The sequence below is a fragment of the Sylvia atricapilla genome, chromosome 21 (genome assembly GCF_009819655.1).
Source record: "Sylvia atricapilla isolate bSylAtr1 chromosome 21, bSylAtr1.pri, whole genome shotgun sequence".
NCBI lineage: Eukaryota > Metazoa > Chordata > Aves > Passeriformes > Sylviidae > Sylvia > Sylvia atricapilla.
In genome coordinates, this window is record NC_089160.1 from 8100796 (window position 1) to 8120780 (window position 19985).

A 19985-nucleotide genomic window follows, 5' to 3' on the forward strand; every position below is an offset into this window, starting at 1 on the left:
GGGATGACCAGGCTCTCCCTCATCTCTCATGTGATGTGGTGGCAGAGTCTTCAGCAAAGAAATCATGTTGCTGGTTGCATCAGTTACTGTTGGGATCAGGTTTATGGATTATTTTATTCTGCCAGATATTTCTATGCATGGCAGATGCCTGAATCATCTCTGGGCAGATGGTAGGGTTTGGTGATATTTTTATATGAGCCGTCTCCAAAAGTTTTAAGATGTCATCTCCTTAGTTCTGGCTGTCAGTATTCCCACAGAGAATCTTTTAACTATGGCAAGGACTGGTCTTGGAACTGTTAAATGTCCAAGAATCACAGGAGACCCAGAGTGCAAAAAGGAATATGTACATTGAAATTCAAATTCAGATTTCTTCCAAAAGCTGAGAAGCATTTAGCTTCACCTTCACTGAGGAAGCGTGGAGGGATCATGGGCACTCATGGAAGTTCTCACTGACTTTCCCCAAAGCCTAAAATGGGATCTGCTGCTGATTTCCAGTCATTTAACTATGGATGAGTGCAAATGATCTGAACATGAGACAACACATTTCAGTGATAGCCCGTGGCAGCTCCATAATACCCAGGAGTCTGGCTGGGAGCTCACAGAGCCCTCATCCATTAGGCAGCAATTTTCAAGAAGATGCAAAAAACCCCTGCCACCCTGCTGAGTAAGTCAGCACCTGCATGATCCTGTATCCTTACCACAGGATCAGTGTGCCCTCTAATTCCCCCTCATCTGTCAACACCAAAGTCCTTCCTCTGGCATTTAAAGCTCCCTCAGCTAATATGTATTTCTGCTCTGGTACATTCACTTTTTGCCAATTTAGAAAATGACAGAACTGCATTCCTGGAGGGTGAAATGCTCAGTTTGACCAGAGAAACAAGCCAAGAACACAAATTCTGTATCAACATGTGCTCCTTTAAGCTTGGGATGAAGGGCTGAGGTTACCAGTTACAGAATGGGCACAGCTCATAGCACAAGATTACAACCATCACCCTGTTTTACAGAGAATTCTGAGCAGCAGTAGTGGTTTTATGTTTGACTATTACCTTCCTGGGGCTCATTTCACTCAAAACAGATGTTCCCAGCACTAATCTTGCAGACCTCTAAGGTTACTCCCCTGTCAAGGTAATAATATATATATAATATATATATATATGGTAGCTGTTGACTTTGCTTCTCACTCACTGCTCCTGGAGAGCAGCACTGCCTGTTCAGGAGAACTGAACTCAGAAAACAAAATCTGCTTGGGTTTGATGTTTGAAATTACAGTGGGACAAGAAAGGAGCTTCCACTGCTCAGCTAAGGGGAGAGAACAGCCCAGAGTGCAGCAGCACAGCAGCCACTTTGCTCTGGGTGGAGAAAAGACTCCTATCTCCAGATAAAATGGAAGGGGCCACTACCAGGAGCTGTGTGCCAAAGCAAGCTCTCCCCTGCGTGGTAAATCACAATAAACTGGTTGTGTCTTTGTGTCACTGCTGTTCCCTTGGGTTTGCATTGGCTGCGTAACCTTTTCCCTGCATATGGTTAACTCTCCTTATGTCTTTTTTTTTTTTTCTTTTGACCTTTCTGGTTTTCATGTTCTTTCACAATTGAAGCTAATAAATAAAAACAAAACAACAAAAAAACCACCCCAAACCAACAGCAACAACAAACAAACAACCCCCCCCAAACAAAAGAACAAACAAACAAATACAACAACAAAAAAGGAAAATAAGGAAAATTCACACTGAGGAAGATCTGGGGATTAAACTATCAACCTTATCAGAGGGATCTTTTTTCTAATCATTGTTTGCATTTTCATCGATTAACAATTTTCAAAACGAAACTATAAAATGGTTTTGTTCTTTCAGTTTGGCAGCATTTGTGGTCCTTGTCTAAAATGAAAAATGCTTTCAGCTTAAGAGTGCATGGAACTGCATAACTTACATGGTGGCTGCTTGCCTTAACAGGTATGATAATGTAATTTTAGGATTACTCTGCCATATTAAAGCCTGGCATAAAATTCATGCAATTGAGCTGAACTCTGAGCTTTCTGCTCCTGCTGTCCCTGAAATGGAGGGTTGAGGTGCATTGATGTTAACAGGATGTGTTTTGTGCTTTCAAACACAACAGTTCATGCTATCAAATGACTACAAGGTGATCTCATTCTTTACTTTAAAAAATAGCCTGTTTTTTTATTCTGACTGTTTCAAGGAAATTCTTGGACTCAGTGCTGACCTCAGCTGCTCCCTACTCCATGTATTGCTACAAATCCCTTTGCTTTTGGTGTGCTCCAGATTAGGAGAGAGACTAAAGCAGCCTCTGTGTCTGAGCATTGCTTTGCCTGCCTGAGCTGGACCTGGCTGTGAATCCTTTTCATTTTAATTCACATAACTGGCCCCCAGAGGGAACTGAGAAGCTGTTTCTTCACCCAGGCTCTGCAGCTCAGCTGCCCTCTGAAGGAGCCTGAATTTAGTGGGACTGTGTGGCCTTTTTCTGGGGGAGGCAGAATAATATTTGTATATGCCAATAATTATTAATTAATAGCTGGTTTTGCCCCAGCTACCCTTCTCCCAGCAGAAATGCCATGAGGTCCCTGCTGGCATCCAGCTTCCCAGATTCCTGTGCCACCTGCTCCTTGGGCTGCTGTATGATGGGCCATTTCCCTTTTCTGGGTTCCCAGCAGCTTTGGAATCGCTGCAGTGTGTCAAGGTGAACAAACTCAACGTGCAGTGAACCAAAAGCAGCTGCCTGCTTGCTGCCTGGCTCCACGAGACTTTTCATTCCCAGCAGCTTCCCAGGAGAAGGTTACGTGTTTACTTGGTTTGAGTGCTCAGGAAGAATGATAAGATGCTTCCTTTCCTGCTTTGCTAATAATCTCATCAGGCTTAATTATTTTCATTATACTGAGTATGGCAACATGATGATGCGATGAAGTTGTGGAGCAGAGGATCAGCAATCCTGGGTACAAAACAGTGTACGAGACCAGCTGAGATTAACCTAAGCACTTGTTTTGTGGTGCCTCTGACTTGCTTGTGACAGGCAACCAAAGTTGTTCATCAGCTGATTGGGACTCAGATCCTGAGCCTTCCAACCCCCCAAAACTCAGACTGCTTGGTTACACACCGCTGTTCAAATTCTTTGGAAGCACTTGTTACCCTTCAGTGATCAGGTGGACACTGAGTTCACAAGGTGTAGGGAAGTAATGAGAAATTAAACTGTCATCGTGGGAGCAGCTGGGGAAGCGATAGCTCAGGTAACTTCAGATCATCTGAAAAACATGAATCTTAATTGTGTGTGGGGTGTAACCTTTGGAAAACAACTGTCTAATGCAGCTGTACGGAGCAATTTGATTCCAACGAGCCAATAAAAGCCGTGGGGCAGCCCAGCCTGGCACAGTTACATCCCTGCCACGCCTTCCCCCGCGGCACCAGGTGGTGCAGGCCTGCACCTGCACACAGGTGTGTGCCCATGTCCTCGCTGCCGTGTCCCGGCTGGATGTCCCCGTGCCAGGCTGTGCCAACTGGGGTGGATAGCCCCGCCCCGGGATGGATAGCCCCGCCCCGGGATGGATAACCCCGCCCCGGGATGGATAGCCCCGCCCCGGGATGGATAGCCCCGCCCCCGGGTGGATAGCCCCGCCCCGGGATGGATAGCCCCGCCCCTGGATGGATAACCCCGCCCCGGGATGGATAACCCCGCCCCCGGGTGGATAGCCCCGCCCCGGGATGGATAGCCCCGCCCCGGGATGGATAGCCCCGCCCCCGGGTGGATAGCCTCGCCCCGGGATGGATAGCCCCGCCCCCGGGTGGATAGCCCCGCCCCGGGATGGATAGCCTCGCCCCGTCCCTGCATACATAGCCCCGCCCCCGGATGGATAACCCCGCCCCGGGATGGATAGCCCCGCCCCGGGATGGATAGCCCCGCCCCGGGATGGATAGCCCCGCCCCCGGGTGGATAGCCCCGCCCCGGGATGGATAGCCTCGCCCCGGGATGGATAGCCCCGCCCCCGGGTGGATAGCCCCGCCCCGGGATGGATAGCCCCGCCCCGGGATGGATAGCCCCGCCCCCGGGTGGATAGCCTCGCCCCGGGATGGACAGCCCCGCCCCGGGATGGATAGCCCCGCCCCGGGATGGATAACCCCGCCCCGGGATGGATAACCCCGCCCCTGGGTGGATAACCCCGCCCCTGGGTGGATAACCCCGCCCCTGCATGCACAGCCCCGCCCCTGCATGGATAGCCCCGCCCCTGCATGGACATCCCCGCCCCGGGATGGATAGCCTCGCCCCGTCTCTGCATACATAGCCCCGCCCCGGGATGGATAGCCCCGCCCCGGGATGGATAGCCCCGCCCCGGGATGGATAGCCCCGCCCCGGGATGGATAACCCCGCCCCTCCATGCACAGCCCCGCCCCTCCATGCACAGCCCCGCCCCTCCATGCACAGCCCCGCCCCTCCATGCACAGCCCCGCCCCTCCATGCACAGCCCCGCCCCGCCCCGCGCCGCCGAGGCCAGGTAAGGGCTGCGGGGTTTCTCCGTGCGGGGCACAGCCGCGGTGTGCGGGGGACGGGAGCTGAGCCCCGGTGCGCTCGGGGCGAGCGCTGTGTGCCCGCGGCCGTGTGCCGGCTTCGGGACAGCCCGGTGCTGCCGGACCTCCGTGGCCGGCCGGAGGTGCCGCTCCGCTCCTGCCCCCGGGCCGGGCCGTGCCGGGGACTTCCCTCCGGGCCGGCTCTGCCCCGGGGCATCGTGCGCCCGGCGGCGGCTGCGATCGGCCGGCAGTGGCGCTGGGGACACGGGGTACAGGTGCCCGTCGGGGTCAGGACAGCGCTCGGGGTCAGGACAGCGCCTGGCGCAGCGACAGGGCAGCGTGCGGCGGGGCCGGGGACACGGAGTGGCCGGGGACACGGAGTGGCCGGGGACACGGAGTGGCCGGGGACACGGAGATGGCCGGGGGCACGGAATGGCCGGGCACACAGAGGTGGCCGAGGACACGGAGTGGCCGGGGACACGGAGTGGCCGGGGACACGGAGATGGCCGGGGACACAGAGATGGCCGGGGGCACAGAGATGGCCGGGGACACGGAGTGGCCGGGGACACGGAGATGGCCGGGGACACAGAGGTGGCCGGGGACACGGAGTGGCCGGGGACACGGAGATGGCCGGGGACACGGAATGGCCGGGGACACGGAGTGGCCAGGGGCACAGAGATGGCCGGGGACACGGAGTGGCCGGGGACACAGAGATGGCCGGGGACACGGAGTGGCCGGGGACACAGAGATGGCTGGGGACACGGAATGGCCGGGGACACGGAAGGGCCAGGGGCACAGAGATGGCCGGGGACACAGAGGTGACCGTGCCTGTGGCAGCCGTGCCGGTGCCGGTTCGGGGCTGGTTCCGCAAACCTGGACCCTGCCTTGATCATTCCCGTGGGTCCGGCCGGGGCTTTGGGCTGTCCAAATCAAAGTGTATCTTACCTTGCGTTGATGAGTTGCGTTATCAAAGCCGCCTGCAATTAGTCAAGGAGTGGTTTTGTCCCATTTGTTAAAATTAAGTGTGTGAGGCTGCTGCTGGTTTTCAGAGGAGAGATCACGGGATCAGAACACTTTGGGTTGGAAGATCATCTCATTCAACCCCCTCTGCCATGGGCAGGGACACCTTACTCTAAACCAGGTTGCTCAAAGCTCCATCCAACCTGGCTTGAACACTTCCAGGGATGGGGCAGCCACAGCTTTCTCTGTAGAGAAAACCTGACATTAAAAAGTTTTAATAGAAAGCCAGCATTTATTAATTTCTGGTCCCTTTGCAGCCATCTCTCCAGTGTGATCGATGCTGTTGTATAAGGCATGGTAGCCTATGACCTGTTTGGTTCTTATGTCTTGGATTGCTTTGGCTGTGAGTCATTTTCACAGAAAATACTTTACAGTGGAGCTTATCCTCTCCAGTGATGCTGCAGCCCATTCTAGGGCTCTGCATCTCTGCCCCTGACACAAACCACAGGGCATGGTCAGACGTGGAGATCTGGTGACCTGTCCCTGTGAAACTTCTCCTGACCTGTCCCTGTAAGGCAGGAGTTAGTTGGTTCTGAGGGCTGAACCCGTTTCCTTTACCTCCCTCCCTGTTCCACCTTTGGCACAATATCTGAGAAACTCCATGTGGTGCTGACCCAAGTTTCTGCCCTCCTGCACAATTCTGTAATTGAAGTGCAAACTTGTTGTTGTTTTGGTTTTTTTCCTCCTGGACTCATAAATTGTGTCCCTTTAATGGGCCTCCCTCCCTGGGAAAGGGGCAGCCCTTGCCATGGTATGGCACAACGTGGGACAAAGTGTTCATTGTACATCAGGCTCGATTTGATGGCATTTAAATCAATATTCTTATCTGCATTCAGAGATGTCGCAGGGGAGTGTGTGCATGGTGGGGGGAAGAAAAACAAAGCAATTAGAAATGTTTGCAACAAAGTTGAAAAGAGTACAAGGCTGTCCTGGGATGTTAACAGGTGACAGAGCCTGAGAAAAATGAGGGTGTTTCTTTGTGACACTTGATTCAAAACCAAGTTACTTTTTTTTTTGCAAGTTAAACCTAATAGTGCAGTTTATCTTGAAGGCCAAAACCAGATGGGATTAGAAACTGACCCAGGGAGGATGCTGCTGGGAGCTGCTCTGGGTCTCTGCTTGGCTGAGCCTCCACGGCTTCAGGAGCTGCAGCCCAAGCTGTTCCTTTCTTGCAGAGCTGCAGCTCACAGGGCTGACACTACAGAGCAGAGTCACCAGTGTGGAGTGTCCCTGGGCAGGCATCTCCCCCTCTGCAGCAAAAGGTGCATTTTACACAACAGCAGCATCATCCAACTGTGTCTGGGCAGAATTAGAGTTCATCACTGCTCATATAAAAGCTCTCAGCCTTATTCAGTTGAAGCATCTGGAAATAAAACTACTTTGTTCAACAGTTTAGATGACCTTGTTATTTTTATCCAAAAGTCTGATTTTTCCACCTTCCTTCAAGATTTGCTACGTATTCCTGGAGCTGCACAGATGGAAGAAACACCTTGTCTGTGCAAGGAAGTGGTACCAGATGATCATCTGATACTGGTTTTATTTTTAGTGATTTAATTAAATCAGTGCAATCTGTGTTTGGACTTCTCACTCAAGTTTGCCTAAACTTTTATGTTAAGTTAAACTAAGTGACAGGCCATGTCCACATGCAGATTTGTGCTAGTTTAAGCACATCTGTTTATAGCTGTGCCTGTAGCTAATTCACCTACTGCAGCTTTCTCCAGCAGGGAGAACCTAGCACGAGAGCTGTGGGTTTGTGTTGAAATCTTTTAATCTTTACTTACCTCTGAGCATTGCTGCAGACAGAGTGTGGAGCCCTCTTGTAAGTCATGAGTGCTGCCTCCTGTCCCACTCAGGTCATCCTGCTCCTAGAACATACAGAGATATAGATACAGATACAGATATAGATACAGATATAGATATAGATATAGATTAGATATAGATATAGATATAGATATAGATATAGATATAGATATAGATATAGATATACATATACATATACATATACATATATATACATATACATACATGGGGAATTAATGACTGAGTCTGTCAGTCAGTGTTTGCACTGGAAAGTTGCATTATTTCTGGAAGGAAAGTGGCCAATTTCTTAAAAGAAATATTCCCCTGCATGAATTTGTTTTCTGGTGGCACGAGGTCTGTGAGAGCAGGTGATGTGGCCGATTCAGCAGTGGGCTTACTCCCCCTGCAGTTTCCTCTCACTGTATGTCAGGGTGACAAAGTAAAACAGCTTCAGTTAAAATTTTAGTGTGGTGCATTTCTAGGCCCAGCACAGACCAGTCTGGGCCTCAGCACTGCTTGGGAATTGGAAGAGATAAAGCCATGGATCCTGGCTCAGGCATGGACAGACTTGGGCATCATTTTTGTCCCCTGCCATCATGTGGGGGGTGACCCCAGCCTCTGGATGCAGACCCTCTTTGTTTTGGCATCAATAACCAGAAACTACAGATCAGGCCATTACTTCCCACGTGTTTCTAAAACTCCTTTTCCCTGCTGTTGGAGGGAATTTAACCTGCCAGATCTCTCAAACAATGAGAGGCACCCTGCTGTCTTACAGTTAACTCAAAACTGGAATTGAAGGTATTTCAGAATCAACCACGTGTGGCTGAGGCTTAGAAATAATCAGTGACCAGAAGGAAGGATCCCTCAGTATGCTAAGTTTCCTAAGCAAACAGCACTCTTTTCCCTTGGGATTTATCACCGTGCCTCACACCACTGAGCTCAGCTGGAGTACAAAGGAATTGGGCCCTGCATATTTTTAACTTCTCCACCACGTTACAAAACAAAGTGGTTTTAGCATTGTGGGTTGTTTTTTTTAAATAAAATGGCTTCTGATCTAGAGGGCTCCAGGCCAGGGTAGGTGTTGTTGCAAGCTCACAATTATTGGGGCATAACAAGCAGGGTCAGGAAAGCAATTTAAGACATGTCACCACTGCAGGCAAACGTGGAGAAATTATGTTTGGAAGAAAGCACAGTTGAGGTCAGCAAATATTTTTCTGGGTCAAAAATAAAAGACAGAAGTTCTCATGGGTGGTTGCTTTTTTCTTCATCTTCCATTTCTGCAGTTCCTTTGTTTGAGCTCAGCCAAAACTTACCTTCCACCTCCTGTTTTTCATACTGAAAATATCTGGGTTCTGAGGATGACTGAGTGACAAAAGAGGACAGGGCAGTGATTGATCTAAATCCTTGCAGTGTTCTGGCTTTAAGCTGTTAACCACCCAGTTTTAGATGCCATGTATTTTATTATTGTTCCCTTTTCAAGTGTAAACAGCTGAGAGGATGCTTTTAGGAGTATCCATCACACCATGTGGCATCTAGAAACCCTGCTGGCAGGACAGCTGAGTTTTTAAAGGTGACAGAACATTGTTATATCTTTTCTCCTTTGGCTGAGAGGGGCGCCTGGACACGAGGATGTTTCTCTGATGGAAATGTCAGTGTAGCAGAAGCACAGCAACATGTCCATGAGAGGCCCTAAACTGTGGGGGTGAAGAATTGCTACAAACTAGTAAATAAGGAATGAAAATTCATTTACAACTCGTTTTCTTGAGGACATTAGTGGAGATTTAGAGCAAACCCCGGCACAAGCTCTTGGCAGTGGAATGCCTGTGCCGGGAATGAACAGGTCCAGGGTGACAGAGCAATGTCTCAGAAGTCGTGGCATCCTCTCTGGAGATCCAACCATCCCTGTTCTCTGGGATATTTGGGGATTTCTTGGTGTCCCAGGTGGCTGTGCTTGTTTATTTGTGTTCTGGCGGTCTGCAGGGTTACAATGAGCTACATCCTGCAAGCTCTGCAAATAGTTCCCACCTATGAAATAAACAGAACTCTTAAATATTTAGACTATAGCATTGCATTATCAGTTTACTACCAATAAAAGGACTTGTTGACCTTCAGGAGTCTGAGTCAGACTCTTCCTCTGATGGGTGTTTTTATTTTGGCAGTGTTGGTTCTAGGAAATAATGATTAAGACTGAAAAGCTCGGTCTTTTGTTTACCCTAGGTGGTAACCGTAGGATGGTTCATTTAATTAAAAATGGCTAAGAGGAAGTAAATTGTGTGTAATGCAAATTCCACCCATGCAGTTCCTTGTTAGAAGGAGATGAGTGGAGTTCAGTGGAGATAATTATTCATGTGGTGGTTACATTGCATTGGGTAGAAATAGAGAGGGGAGGAAAAAGCCTTATATGTCCTTCAGTGAACCTTCTGTAATGTCCTGGAATGTTCTTTGGAAGCCAAGGTATTTCTGAGGCAGATAGGCACAATTCACCCATTTCCTCAGTTGTGCATTCCCCACATGCACTGAATAGGGCAGTTTACTCTTTGTTTTTGGCTTAGCATTGTCTTGTTCCAAAATATCTTCTGCTGGCTGCTCTGGAGGGGCTGGGCTGGAGACCTGCTTGTTCTGATGAATTCCTGCAATTCCTCTGTGCCATCTCAGAGCCATTCTTGATGAATGGGCATCCTTCACTAAAGCTGCCTAAGGGGAGGGGAGAGGGAAGAGATTTTAATAAAGCAGCAGAGATTCTCCATCATGCTGGACATTATTGGAAAGTGTGATGTGAAATGATGACTTGATCTGAGACAAACCACCCAGGGCTGTGCTCAGAATGAACTGAGCAGTAGTTTTTTTGTTCTGGATGCACAGTGGAGTGGAGAGCCATCTCTGGGGTCAGAGCTGCTCTCTGCTAGCTGCCCCTCAGTGGAGATACATCAGCAACACGAGCTGCTCATTGTTCTGTCTGAGGTGGGGATGGCACTCTGTCGTGTACAGCCCTCACTGAATAGAGAAAAATATGTATAAAGTCTGTGAGTAGTTCAACTTGAACAGTTCTGGCATTTGCAGCTGGCATTGCCAGCATTTGGCCTTGACATTTCCCGTGTGATGGTAACAGATGTGTTTAGGTGTGCACTGCTCTGCGAGACTGCCTGCTTTGTTTGTAGTTATTCTTTATCTTATCAGCTGTCTGTCTCTCATCTGAAGGCCATTTCTAGATGACTTAGCTGCTTAGCAGGTTTTTGGGTAGGAGCTGTAGGCCTCTTTCCCTCATTTCTCTGCAGCAAGTCAGACTAAATATCATTGCAGTCAGTGCAGTGACAGCATTTTTAGTGGAATAGCTTTTCAGAAAGCAATTAAATATATTCACTGTTCTTGTAGTTCACAGCTGTTCTTAGTCAGCAGAGGAGTAGGCAGTCAGAGCTGTGAGTGGGTTATTGCAAATTAAAAGAAAATAGTGCACCTTGGGTCCTGGCTTTCCTGTGGATCTCCTGATTTAGGTGTTTGTACTCCATCACCCCTGTGGTGTCCAAAGTGTCTGTTAACAAGGCTTTGACAGGGGAGAGGATGATGTGCAATAATCTAACGTGTTCTAATTTGGAAAATCCAAGATTTTCCAACAAAGCAAATCCAAGCTGTGTGGTGCTGCTGCAGGAGTGTGAGGCTGCCCCAGGGATTGGGCAGCCAGGGCACCCAGCACTGTACCTGCCTGATAATGTCCTGTACCAGTCAGGTCATTCTTAGCCTTAATCTACTGCACTTACAGACGCAGGTTAACAATTAGCACACTCTCCCTTAATGGTTCATGCTGGCCTTCTCCCCTCCAGCCTCTGCCCTGCCCCACACACTCAGGGGATGTCCCCAGAGGCTGCCAGGCTCAGTGGGGCAGGGACAGCCCCGTGGCCATGCTGCAGATGGAGAGAATTTCCCAGGCTTGTTTATTCCTGCAGGTCTGAGTCAACAGCTTTGCAGCTCCTGACACTTGCAGCAAAACCTCCACCTCCAGTGGAGCAGTCTTCTCGACTTTCCCACAGCAGGTGCATCAAGTGGTTTGATTTTTAACTGTATAAAACAAAAGAAGGAGTTGGCTCTTTGGTTTCTGTTAACCTTTTCCTTCTAATGTAGCTGTTTCAGTAAGAAATGGTAAAGAAAAAAAAAAGGCTCTTTATAAAGAATTACCCTTTTTTTCCCAAGAAGTAGCCATTATTTTTAATTGACTGCCATAGCGATGAATAAATATGAATCTTCACTGGAAATATTTTCTGAAATAGTTTCAGCCCACGTGTCATGGGGTTTGTTAAAATAAATAAAAGTTCTTGAGAAGCAAAGACTGCGATTTGTCCCTAGATACCTTTTCAAAAATAAAATCTGTCCCAGAAAATTCTGTGAATGTCTTTACAGAAGTAGGATTGTGCCTGAGAGCCAGAGAAGAGTAGATGGAACGAAGCATGGAAGAGCCATGCCAAGCTGGATGAAATGTAGGTTTAAACAGTAGAGATTCACCAGAACTTTTTATTATTGTTTCTGTTTAAACTGTTTAGAGTTGCATTGGTAGTTTCTTAGATGATAAGCCTATAATTGTAGTGTGATGACCACAGCCATTCTTGCCTTAAAGAAATAGGAAATGTTGTTTCCTTTCCTCCAACAAGTTTTTACAAAAAAAAAATAAGACTTTTTATGACAATGGCATTCCTTTAATTAGCTTTTCCATACGGTGTTCTGTGGCATTTATTTGCAAACATTTTGGTGAAATGCCTGTTCTTGCTTTTAACATGTTGTTACACCATTCCCAAAAAGACAAACATTTGTGAATGTGTCATCCATAGGGGCTGGGAAGGCTGAGGTGTGGAGCCCAGTGAGGATGGCTGCAAAGAGACAATTCCTGTGTCAGCTGGGATGGGCTGACACCTATCAGGGACGAAGTTTCTTGCTGACAGCAAAGCACTGAAATAGATGCCCCGAAAGGGCTGAGGTTGGTGTCCTCACAGATTAGAGACTGAGGGTGATACAAGCTTTGAGGTTAGGGAGTGGACTTGATGTCCTTCAGTTCACGTTTGTCATGAAAGCTGGGATTTATTAATTTTTAATGACCTGACTGCCAAGGCTGTGGCTTTGGAAGAAACAGCAAAGTGTCATGAAACCCACAATCACTTCAAAGGTTTGGAAACACAGTGGAAAAATTGAGTGAGGTAGAAACTGCCTCCATGGACAGGAGCAGAACTTTTCCTCCCTCAAAGGTGTGCCTTCCTGCCCTCAAGTTGGCCAGGAGAGAGGAAAAGGAATAAAGTGGCAAGGCAGTGCTTGATTTACCTTTCCTCCACACCCTGCAGCCTCTGGCCATTTTTGCTGTCTTTTGAAACACAAAAGTTTCTGCACCAGTAGTGTTTGAATAGCAAATACCAGTGCAGCATAAAGCAACAGGCACACATATTAGAAAGTGAGCAGCCCCTGGTATTTCATGGCATAACATGCAGCAGAAATGCTTGCAGGTTGCTGTTCTGTCCTCTTCCAATTGCTTTACAAAGGTTGGCTGCTTATCCTTGATCTCATTTCGGGCACAGAGAGGCGAGGATAAGCAGAGCGGAGGTAAAAAGCAAGCGAGCAATTTGGTAATTTACATGCATATTTTGCTTGTGGCACGCTGAATCAACTGTTTACCTGTTAGTAGGAAAGGGCTAAAACAAAGCATTGCCTTGGTTGGGTTAACACCACGTGAGGAGGAAAGCAGGGCAGCTCCTTTTGGAACAGAAGAACAAATAAAAACCCCCAATGTACACGTTCGGTTACCGTATGTCACGCTTATCATAAAAGGCATCTCGGTGCTGTTTCTTTTGCAGGGATGCTTGAAGTGCAGGGAGCAGACTCCCCTGGTGAGGAGGGTGCTGAGGTTGCTGGTGGTGAGATGAGGTTTGGTGGCTGCTGAGGCAGAAACTCGCTCCTTCCCTCCTGGATTGACGTTGGCACCCGGAGAAGAGCAGAGCAGCCTGGTTTTGCTTGAGAGGATTTTTCTCAGAGCAGCCTGATTTTGCTGAGAGGATTTTGCTGGCAGGAGAAGGCATGCAGCACGCAGAGACGTGCCAGCCAAGAGCCTGGAAGTGCAAGGCCAGGTGCTAGGGGCGAGTTCCAGCCGAGGCATGCCGTGGTGAATCCTCCCTCTCAGCGGCGGGCGGCTGCGAGGGGCTGCCCATGGGCTGGGGTGCTGCCTGCCCTGCCTTCACCTGAGCATCTGAGGAGCTCAACACGGGCGTGGGGAAGATGTTGGACTTGAGCTTCCTGACCGAGGAGGAGTATGAAAAGCTGATGAAGGTTCTGCAGAGAGATGCAGAGCTGAAGAAGAAGGATGGGGATCGCATCAGGTGAGAGAGCAGGATGTGAGCTTCCCTCGAGGAAGATTTTTTCATTCCTTTGAGAGAGGAATATGTGTGTGTCTGTGTGTGTGTGAAGGTGAGGTGCAGGTTGCAGCAGTACTGTCCCTTTTGCTCAGATCCTGATAGATCTTTTCACTGTACCTTATCTTCCCCAGCCATCCTTCTGTTGCTGCTGTCCTCTCCTTGCAGGAGTGGACTCTCCTCTTGAGTTAATCATCAGCCCTCAGAGATGCCAGGGGCAGTCACACCTTTCCTGTTTGGTGGAGGATTTCTTGGTGGCAGAGTTCTGAGCAGGGGAGCAGCTGCTGCCTTGTTTTACTCACTCAGTAGCACAGAAAGGCCACAGTGTGTCTTAAAATGAGATTTTACAAAACGAGATTTTAAATCCCCTTCTGTGTTTTATGTTGCCCCATTGGTTTTTGAGGTGCACCATCTGTTACAGAGAGGGGTGATCAGAGGCTCCATGATCTGCCAGCGGTTTGCAGGGAGGTTCCAGAGCCAGGGATTGTTGCTCAGTTCAGCTCCTCTGCCACTGGCCATCCTGGAGCTCAGGTCTGGTTGATCAGGAATGCTTGTTGCTGCTGTCACTTTATAAATGCCAGCATTAGACCATCTGGGCTGACAGTAGGCACCAGGCTCAGGGAGCTGGCACCCAATTCTCCATGGCAAGAAATGAGTAACTCAGGGAGTGTGGATGGCACTGTGCCAGCTTCCCCCAGCTAAGGGTGTGAGTCCTCCATTTGCTGTTGAGCCAAAAAAAGAGTAAGATAGAAATATATAGAAATCTATATCCTTATAGAAAGGATGCTCAAGGCTGGAAGGGGGAGCAGGAAGCTTTGCTGCAGGCTCCTGTGGGCCTCTGCTGGGAGATGGGAGCTGGGGAAGCCAGAACTTGGGGTGTATGTGCCTGCATGCCCTTACCTCTCCTCTGAATTGAAACAATTTCAAAAAGGTTTAGTTTTTATTTCTTTTGGAGTTTGTTTGTTTCTTTCTGAAATGGAGTATTTTTTCTCTGAAGCAGAGGTTTGGTAAAAAGAGTATTTAGATTATTTTGGTTTTATTTCTCTTCCCTCTGAAAGCTGTTGCAGAGGAGGCTTTGATTTGGGAGTGAAGTGAATTAGGTCCTGCCCAGAGCCCATTGCTGTCAGTTTGGCTGCCTGCAGTGAGACATGCTTGGTTGTCAGCATTGACAGGTTTAGGTGCCAAAAAGCAGCCCTGGGTGTGCCCAAGTGAGGTGCAGGAGGAGAAGCCAGGCTTAGGAGGGAGAGCTAACCATGTGAGTGCCAAAATAGGCATGGCAGGGAGAGCAGCAGTGTCCAGGGGGAATGCTGCAGGGACAGGTTGCTTCCCTAAATATCATTATTTGTTTCCGTGGTTTGCAGCAAATTTGATCCAAAAGGTTTTGCTGCCCGTGAAGGGATTAACAGACAAATAAAACAGAGAAGTGCAAGACAGACAAACAGCCCCACCCCTTCCTTAACCCTCAGGGCAGGCAAGCAGGTGGACAAATCTCCTTGCCAGCTGAATGGTTTGGATTTGTGAAATTTGGAAGAGGTGAAAGCCAGAGTTCACAAGGTGCTGTTCCCATTTCAGATAAAGAATAAATCAGTTGCTGTTTTAATGCTGGTTTGGCTCTTGTGATTGCAGAGAATAATCTCTGCATCCTTCCCAGTGTCAAACGGGTGAAGCCATGGGCAGATCACAAAGGCAGCTCAGGGGAAACTGAAGCTTTGAAGATCTTTTTGGTTTGTAATGCTTGCACTGTCTTTCAGGAGGATTCAAGGCTCTATCAAGGATGAGAAGAAGAAGAAGTTTGTGACAGGTGAATGGTTTTCTGAAGTGAAGGCAAAACGGTTTCAGGAAGACTTGGAGGGGCCGGATCTGCTTCGGGCATCAATTAGAAGGAAAAAAGGCAAACTAGAAAGTAAGTATGTTAGTGTACAACTTCAGAAAACACACTGATGGACCAGGAAAAACATTGGTCCAGCATGAGAGTCTCCCTGTACTGATTGTCTATTGAGAACCAGTCCCTGTGTTGTGATAAAAGGATTCTTAGCTGTATTTTCAGTACCAGAAAAGCATCCCTTGTTATCAAAATCAGGGCTCAAAGGAAAAAAATTACAGTGTGGCAGAGGACCAAGGCAAAAGCCATGTGCAATGAATGCTTTTTTTTCCCACTTCAGCTTCTTTTTTCTTGTTTTTTCTTCTTTTCTCCAAACTTTCTGTTTGCTAGAGGTCATTGGAATCATATCTTACCAGAGAAGTAAAAAGCTGGGGATGATGAAGGACAGTTTTTGGCATCAGGTTGACATGTGTGGGTCAAACACATCCCCCTGCCCCAGCAGTGTGACAAGAGCTGCTCTCACAGGCCTTTGGGGTGCTGAGGTCAGTCACATTTCTGCAGAGGGACAGGGCCTCTCTCCTCCTGGCAGGTATTTACCCACTTGAGAGGGTCCATGCATCACTTTTTACATGGAAATAATTCCAGGGCAAGATGTGGTTTTCAGAGTAAGAAGTGGCATTTTATCCACCTGCTGTTGCCAGTGAGCCCTGCTGCAGTTAGTTATGAATAGCCCACTAAGAATCTTTGTTTTAGAGTGATAGGAAATGAGTAAAAGTGTTAGAGCAGGAGTGCCTGTCAATTTTATACACATGCATAAAAGGTACATGTATGGGCAAGTTAAACTGGTCAGGCCACTCCTAATTTCTGCTGGAATTTGCTTCTTGTCTCATCCTAAAGTTAGCAAAGCCATGTCTTGCTTGTCTTGATGGATTATGATGTACTGAACTATCTGTGGTGATGGGAGCTGTGTCAGTGGCTGAGCCAGTTTTCAGGGCAGGGATTTGGATGGGTGGAAGTGAAGGCTTCCTGTTGCCTCTGCCAGCCAGGAATGAAGAGCTCTGTCTGAGGGGGAAGTGTCAGTGACTTTGCAAGTGGGGTGAGGAATTGTGGTGTTTATCTTCTTTTTGCCAGGGTCAGGATTAATTGCTCAAGAGACACAGTTTCATGTTCAGACTCAGACGTTTATTAATTCTTTTCTATGTTACAGTCTCACAAACTGTGAGCTCTACAGCACTTGAAGCTAACAAACTGGGAAATGGAGTCTTATCTCTCTCTCTACAAGGCCTTTAAAGGATAAACTGTCCAATTAAAAAAATGACACCTAAATTATCCACAATGCGGATTTTTCTATCCAATTACAAAACACCACCCAGACCCATGGAGAAGAAGGTGAAAAAGAAGGACTCAGCCTCTGCCCTAAAACCTCCACCTTGCTTTATGTATATTACTATATTCTAACCCCATAAACTCTAAGTTTTCCACCCTGTGATATCACACACTTCTATTCAAACTCACACCCACAATCCCAGTGCTGTCACTCAATTTTGGGAGCCTTTTCCATGGCCTCAGGTCAATGCAGTGTTTGCTGGGGGGTCAGTGCCTGTGAGCACAGAAAGCCTGAAATCCTCTGTGCCCAGGGCTCCAACAAGGAATGAATGCAGTCTTTGGTTGTCAAGGCCTTTTCAACCATGACAGGCAAAAGGAAAGTGGGAGCTCTGTGTTTGGTTCCTTTATTTCCAGCACAGCTACCTGCTGGCACCTGCCTCCCCCAGGTGTGAGGCAGAAGAGGAGGATCTGGCTCACTGTATTAATAAAATATATCCTCCAATGGTTTGGCAGTTGTTGTAACAGATAGATTTTCTCTTTAAAATAGACCTAGCTGCATGAATAAATCCGTGCAGATCTTGTGGACCACATCTTTTATTCACTGTCTGAGAGTTTTTGGTTTTGCAGTAGCGAGAAAACCCAGTTGCTAACAAAATATCTAATGCAGAGTTATACCCTGCAGTCTGCTGTAAAAGTGACCATCCTCAATTGTTTTTAATTTGGGGTCTTTGGGAGCTTAGAAGATACAGCTGGGCCTCGTGCCAGTAAAAATAACAGAGATCTCCTCATTAACTGTATTGGCCTCCTCCTTTGTTTGCCAAGATCGGATGACTTGAGTCAAAACAGGAAATGGCTGAATTTAAATCCTGGAACAGATTAACTTTATTGACTGTCAGTGGCAGTGTCCTGTGGAGGTTTCCAGTGATGTGACAGCTCCTGGCACGAGTCAGGCATTGGGCAGCTTTGGCCTCTTGGACCTGGGGGGTCTGAAAGTGCTTTTCCTGCCCTGGAGCTCCCCATCTTCTCAGGCAGAACCCCTGAGATCTCTCTCCTCTTAAACCCCCAGGGATTCTGCTGGTGGGACTCTTTTCCATTGGGCAAATCTTCTTACCCCAAACAAAACACACGAAGCACAAGTTTAATGAAATGGTCATTTCTCACTTGTCTCTGTTACAGATGAAGCCAACAAGCACATCCAGATGGGTGTGGAAAACAAAGCTGCCCCAAGTCCTGCCCTTCCTGAGGACGTTGCTGATGCAGGAGAGGGAAGGTAACACTGCTCTGTGCAATGCTCAGGCTGCTGCTCCTGCTTCTAATGAAAATTGAATGCTACTCATTAAACCTTAACTGGGTTGCTGAGACTGTATAAGTAATTCCTTCTATAGGATATTTTTTAAGTTCCTTCTTCCAGGAATTGTCAGACTATCAATCCACCCCTAATAATCAAGTGCTAATGTGCTTATCCCACAGAGGTCTTTTCCTGCATGATTTGATAAGGAGTCAGTAAAATTGGAGCTGTCTCTAATGCCAGGATATGCTGGTTAGTTTTTCAAAGTAATTATGGTTTTATTTGTTTAATTTTTGCTATGGAGCAACACTAACAAAATGAGCTGTGTGAGGAAACTGCTCATTTCCTGCTGGTGCCTACCTCTGTGTCCAGTGCTCAGCACTCTCCATCAAGGCTTGGTGGGATTTCACGTTGTGCTGACTGAGCAGAAACATCTGTTAAAAGCACTCCAACGAGCAAGTCAGTGACCTCAGTCAATATCCGTGGACTGTGGAGAAGCAATTAAAATATTCACATATTCATGTATTGTTGTTCCCGTCTCATTTGCCTTTTTTTTGTCAGCAGAATGAGGAATCATTCTCCACAGGTGGCAGTTGCTCCAGTTAAATATTAAATATGGGCCTTGACAACACTTGGAAACCTCTTGCAGCTGATTAGTGGGTGTTGTTTAATGAAGGATCCAGAGGCAGCAGGCCCTAGGTGCTCCTGCTTTGCTGGCAGTGGTTTTTATTGGGGAGGGTTGGTTAAATCCTGAAAAGCTAGCTTTGTTTTTCTCACTCAGTCTTAAGCAAGGTGTGGCCTGTTCCTGCCTGGGCCACAGCATAGAAATGTCTCTCCCTTCTGCATGGCCCTTGGGCTCTTCTGGCACTTCCCACCAGGGGAAAGTCTGAACAAACCTAGTAGCTGACACACATTGTTTTTATTGAGCATGTTCTGAGCAGAGCTGAGGTGATGTTGAAGACTGCCTGAACACCCAAACAGTCACATCCTTACCACAGACCTCCTTGTTGAGGCATTTCTCCTCTCCCACAGATCCAGTACACCTACTCCTGAAACCACAGAGCAGAAAATCTTGCCAAAACCCAAGCCAAGACTTCCTGTCCAGTTGTCTGCATCGCACAAGGTAGTACAGGCACAGCCTCTGCGCTTTGTTACTCCTTTTTGTTACTCCTTGGAGCTTCACACAGTCTGTACCTCCTGACAGGCTGCCTGCCCTCCTGTCTCTGCTCAAATAAAATACATTTTTTCCAGTCTTGCCAGTATTTATACGCTGATAAGATTTGTTTTGTGTTCAGAGATCCAGCACACATGATGTCTCTTCCTCAGAGAGTGACACTGGAACAAGTCCATTTGTGACTGCAACAAACAGCTCTCATTTGTCTAGAAAAGGTAAGATTTTTGTTCAGTGAGCTATTGGTGTTTTTGTTACTCAACATCAAACACCAAGAGACGAGATGCTTTCCAGTATGTGTACAAATAAATAACAAAGAGTACCTTGGCATAAAAGAATGGGCTGCTAACACTGTGAATTACAGCCAGGGCAGCAGGGACCAAGGCAGAAAGCAATCTGATGGCTGAAACTTCTCTGGGCTCTCAGTATGTATTAAACTGAGTGCTTGGCTCTCAGCTCTTTGATCCAGAAGAGGAGTCACCCTCTCTTTCCAGCATTGACTGGACAGTGAATTTTGGAACATTGCAAAAAGCCAGTAGGGAAGCTGCTAAATTGAAAGGGAACCTGCAAACACATCCACAACTCACAGCAGCAGTTTAGAGCTCAGTGGATTTTTGCTGTTGTGGGGAGAAGGACTGGGGCTTTCTTCAGATGGAAGGAAACTTTCTAG

At 47.8% G+C, this 19985-nt stretch overlaps 1 protein-coding gene across 2 annotated transcripts in view; it reads left to right on the top strand.

Moving 5' to 3' along the window:
- The first annotated feature begins 1878 nt into the window (after positions 1–1878).
- Positions 1879–19985, top strand: part of LOC136370608 (synaptotagmin-like protein 2) — a 30605-nt gene continuing 12498 nt past the window's right edge. The window contains exons 1-6 of one of the 2 annotated variants that reach the window (XM_066334117.1): positions 1879–1949; positions 13157–13675; positions 15460–15611; positions 18033–18126; positions 19177–19267; positions 19440–19533. In XM_066334117.1, coding sequence (XP_066190214.1) covers positions 13575–13675; positions 15460–15611; positions 18033–18126; positions 19177–19267; positions 19440–19533 — 532 coding nt within the window. In that variant the 5' untranslated portion in view covers positions 1879–1949; positions 13157–13574. Of the gene's footprint in view, positions 1950–13138; positions 13676–15459; positions 15612–18032; positions 18127–19176; positions 19268–19439; positions 19534–19985 lie in introns of those variants that run through there. The other variant, XM_066334118.1, reaches the window with a different exon arrangement.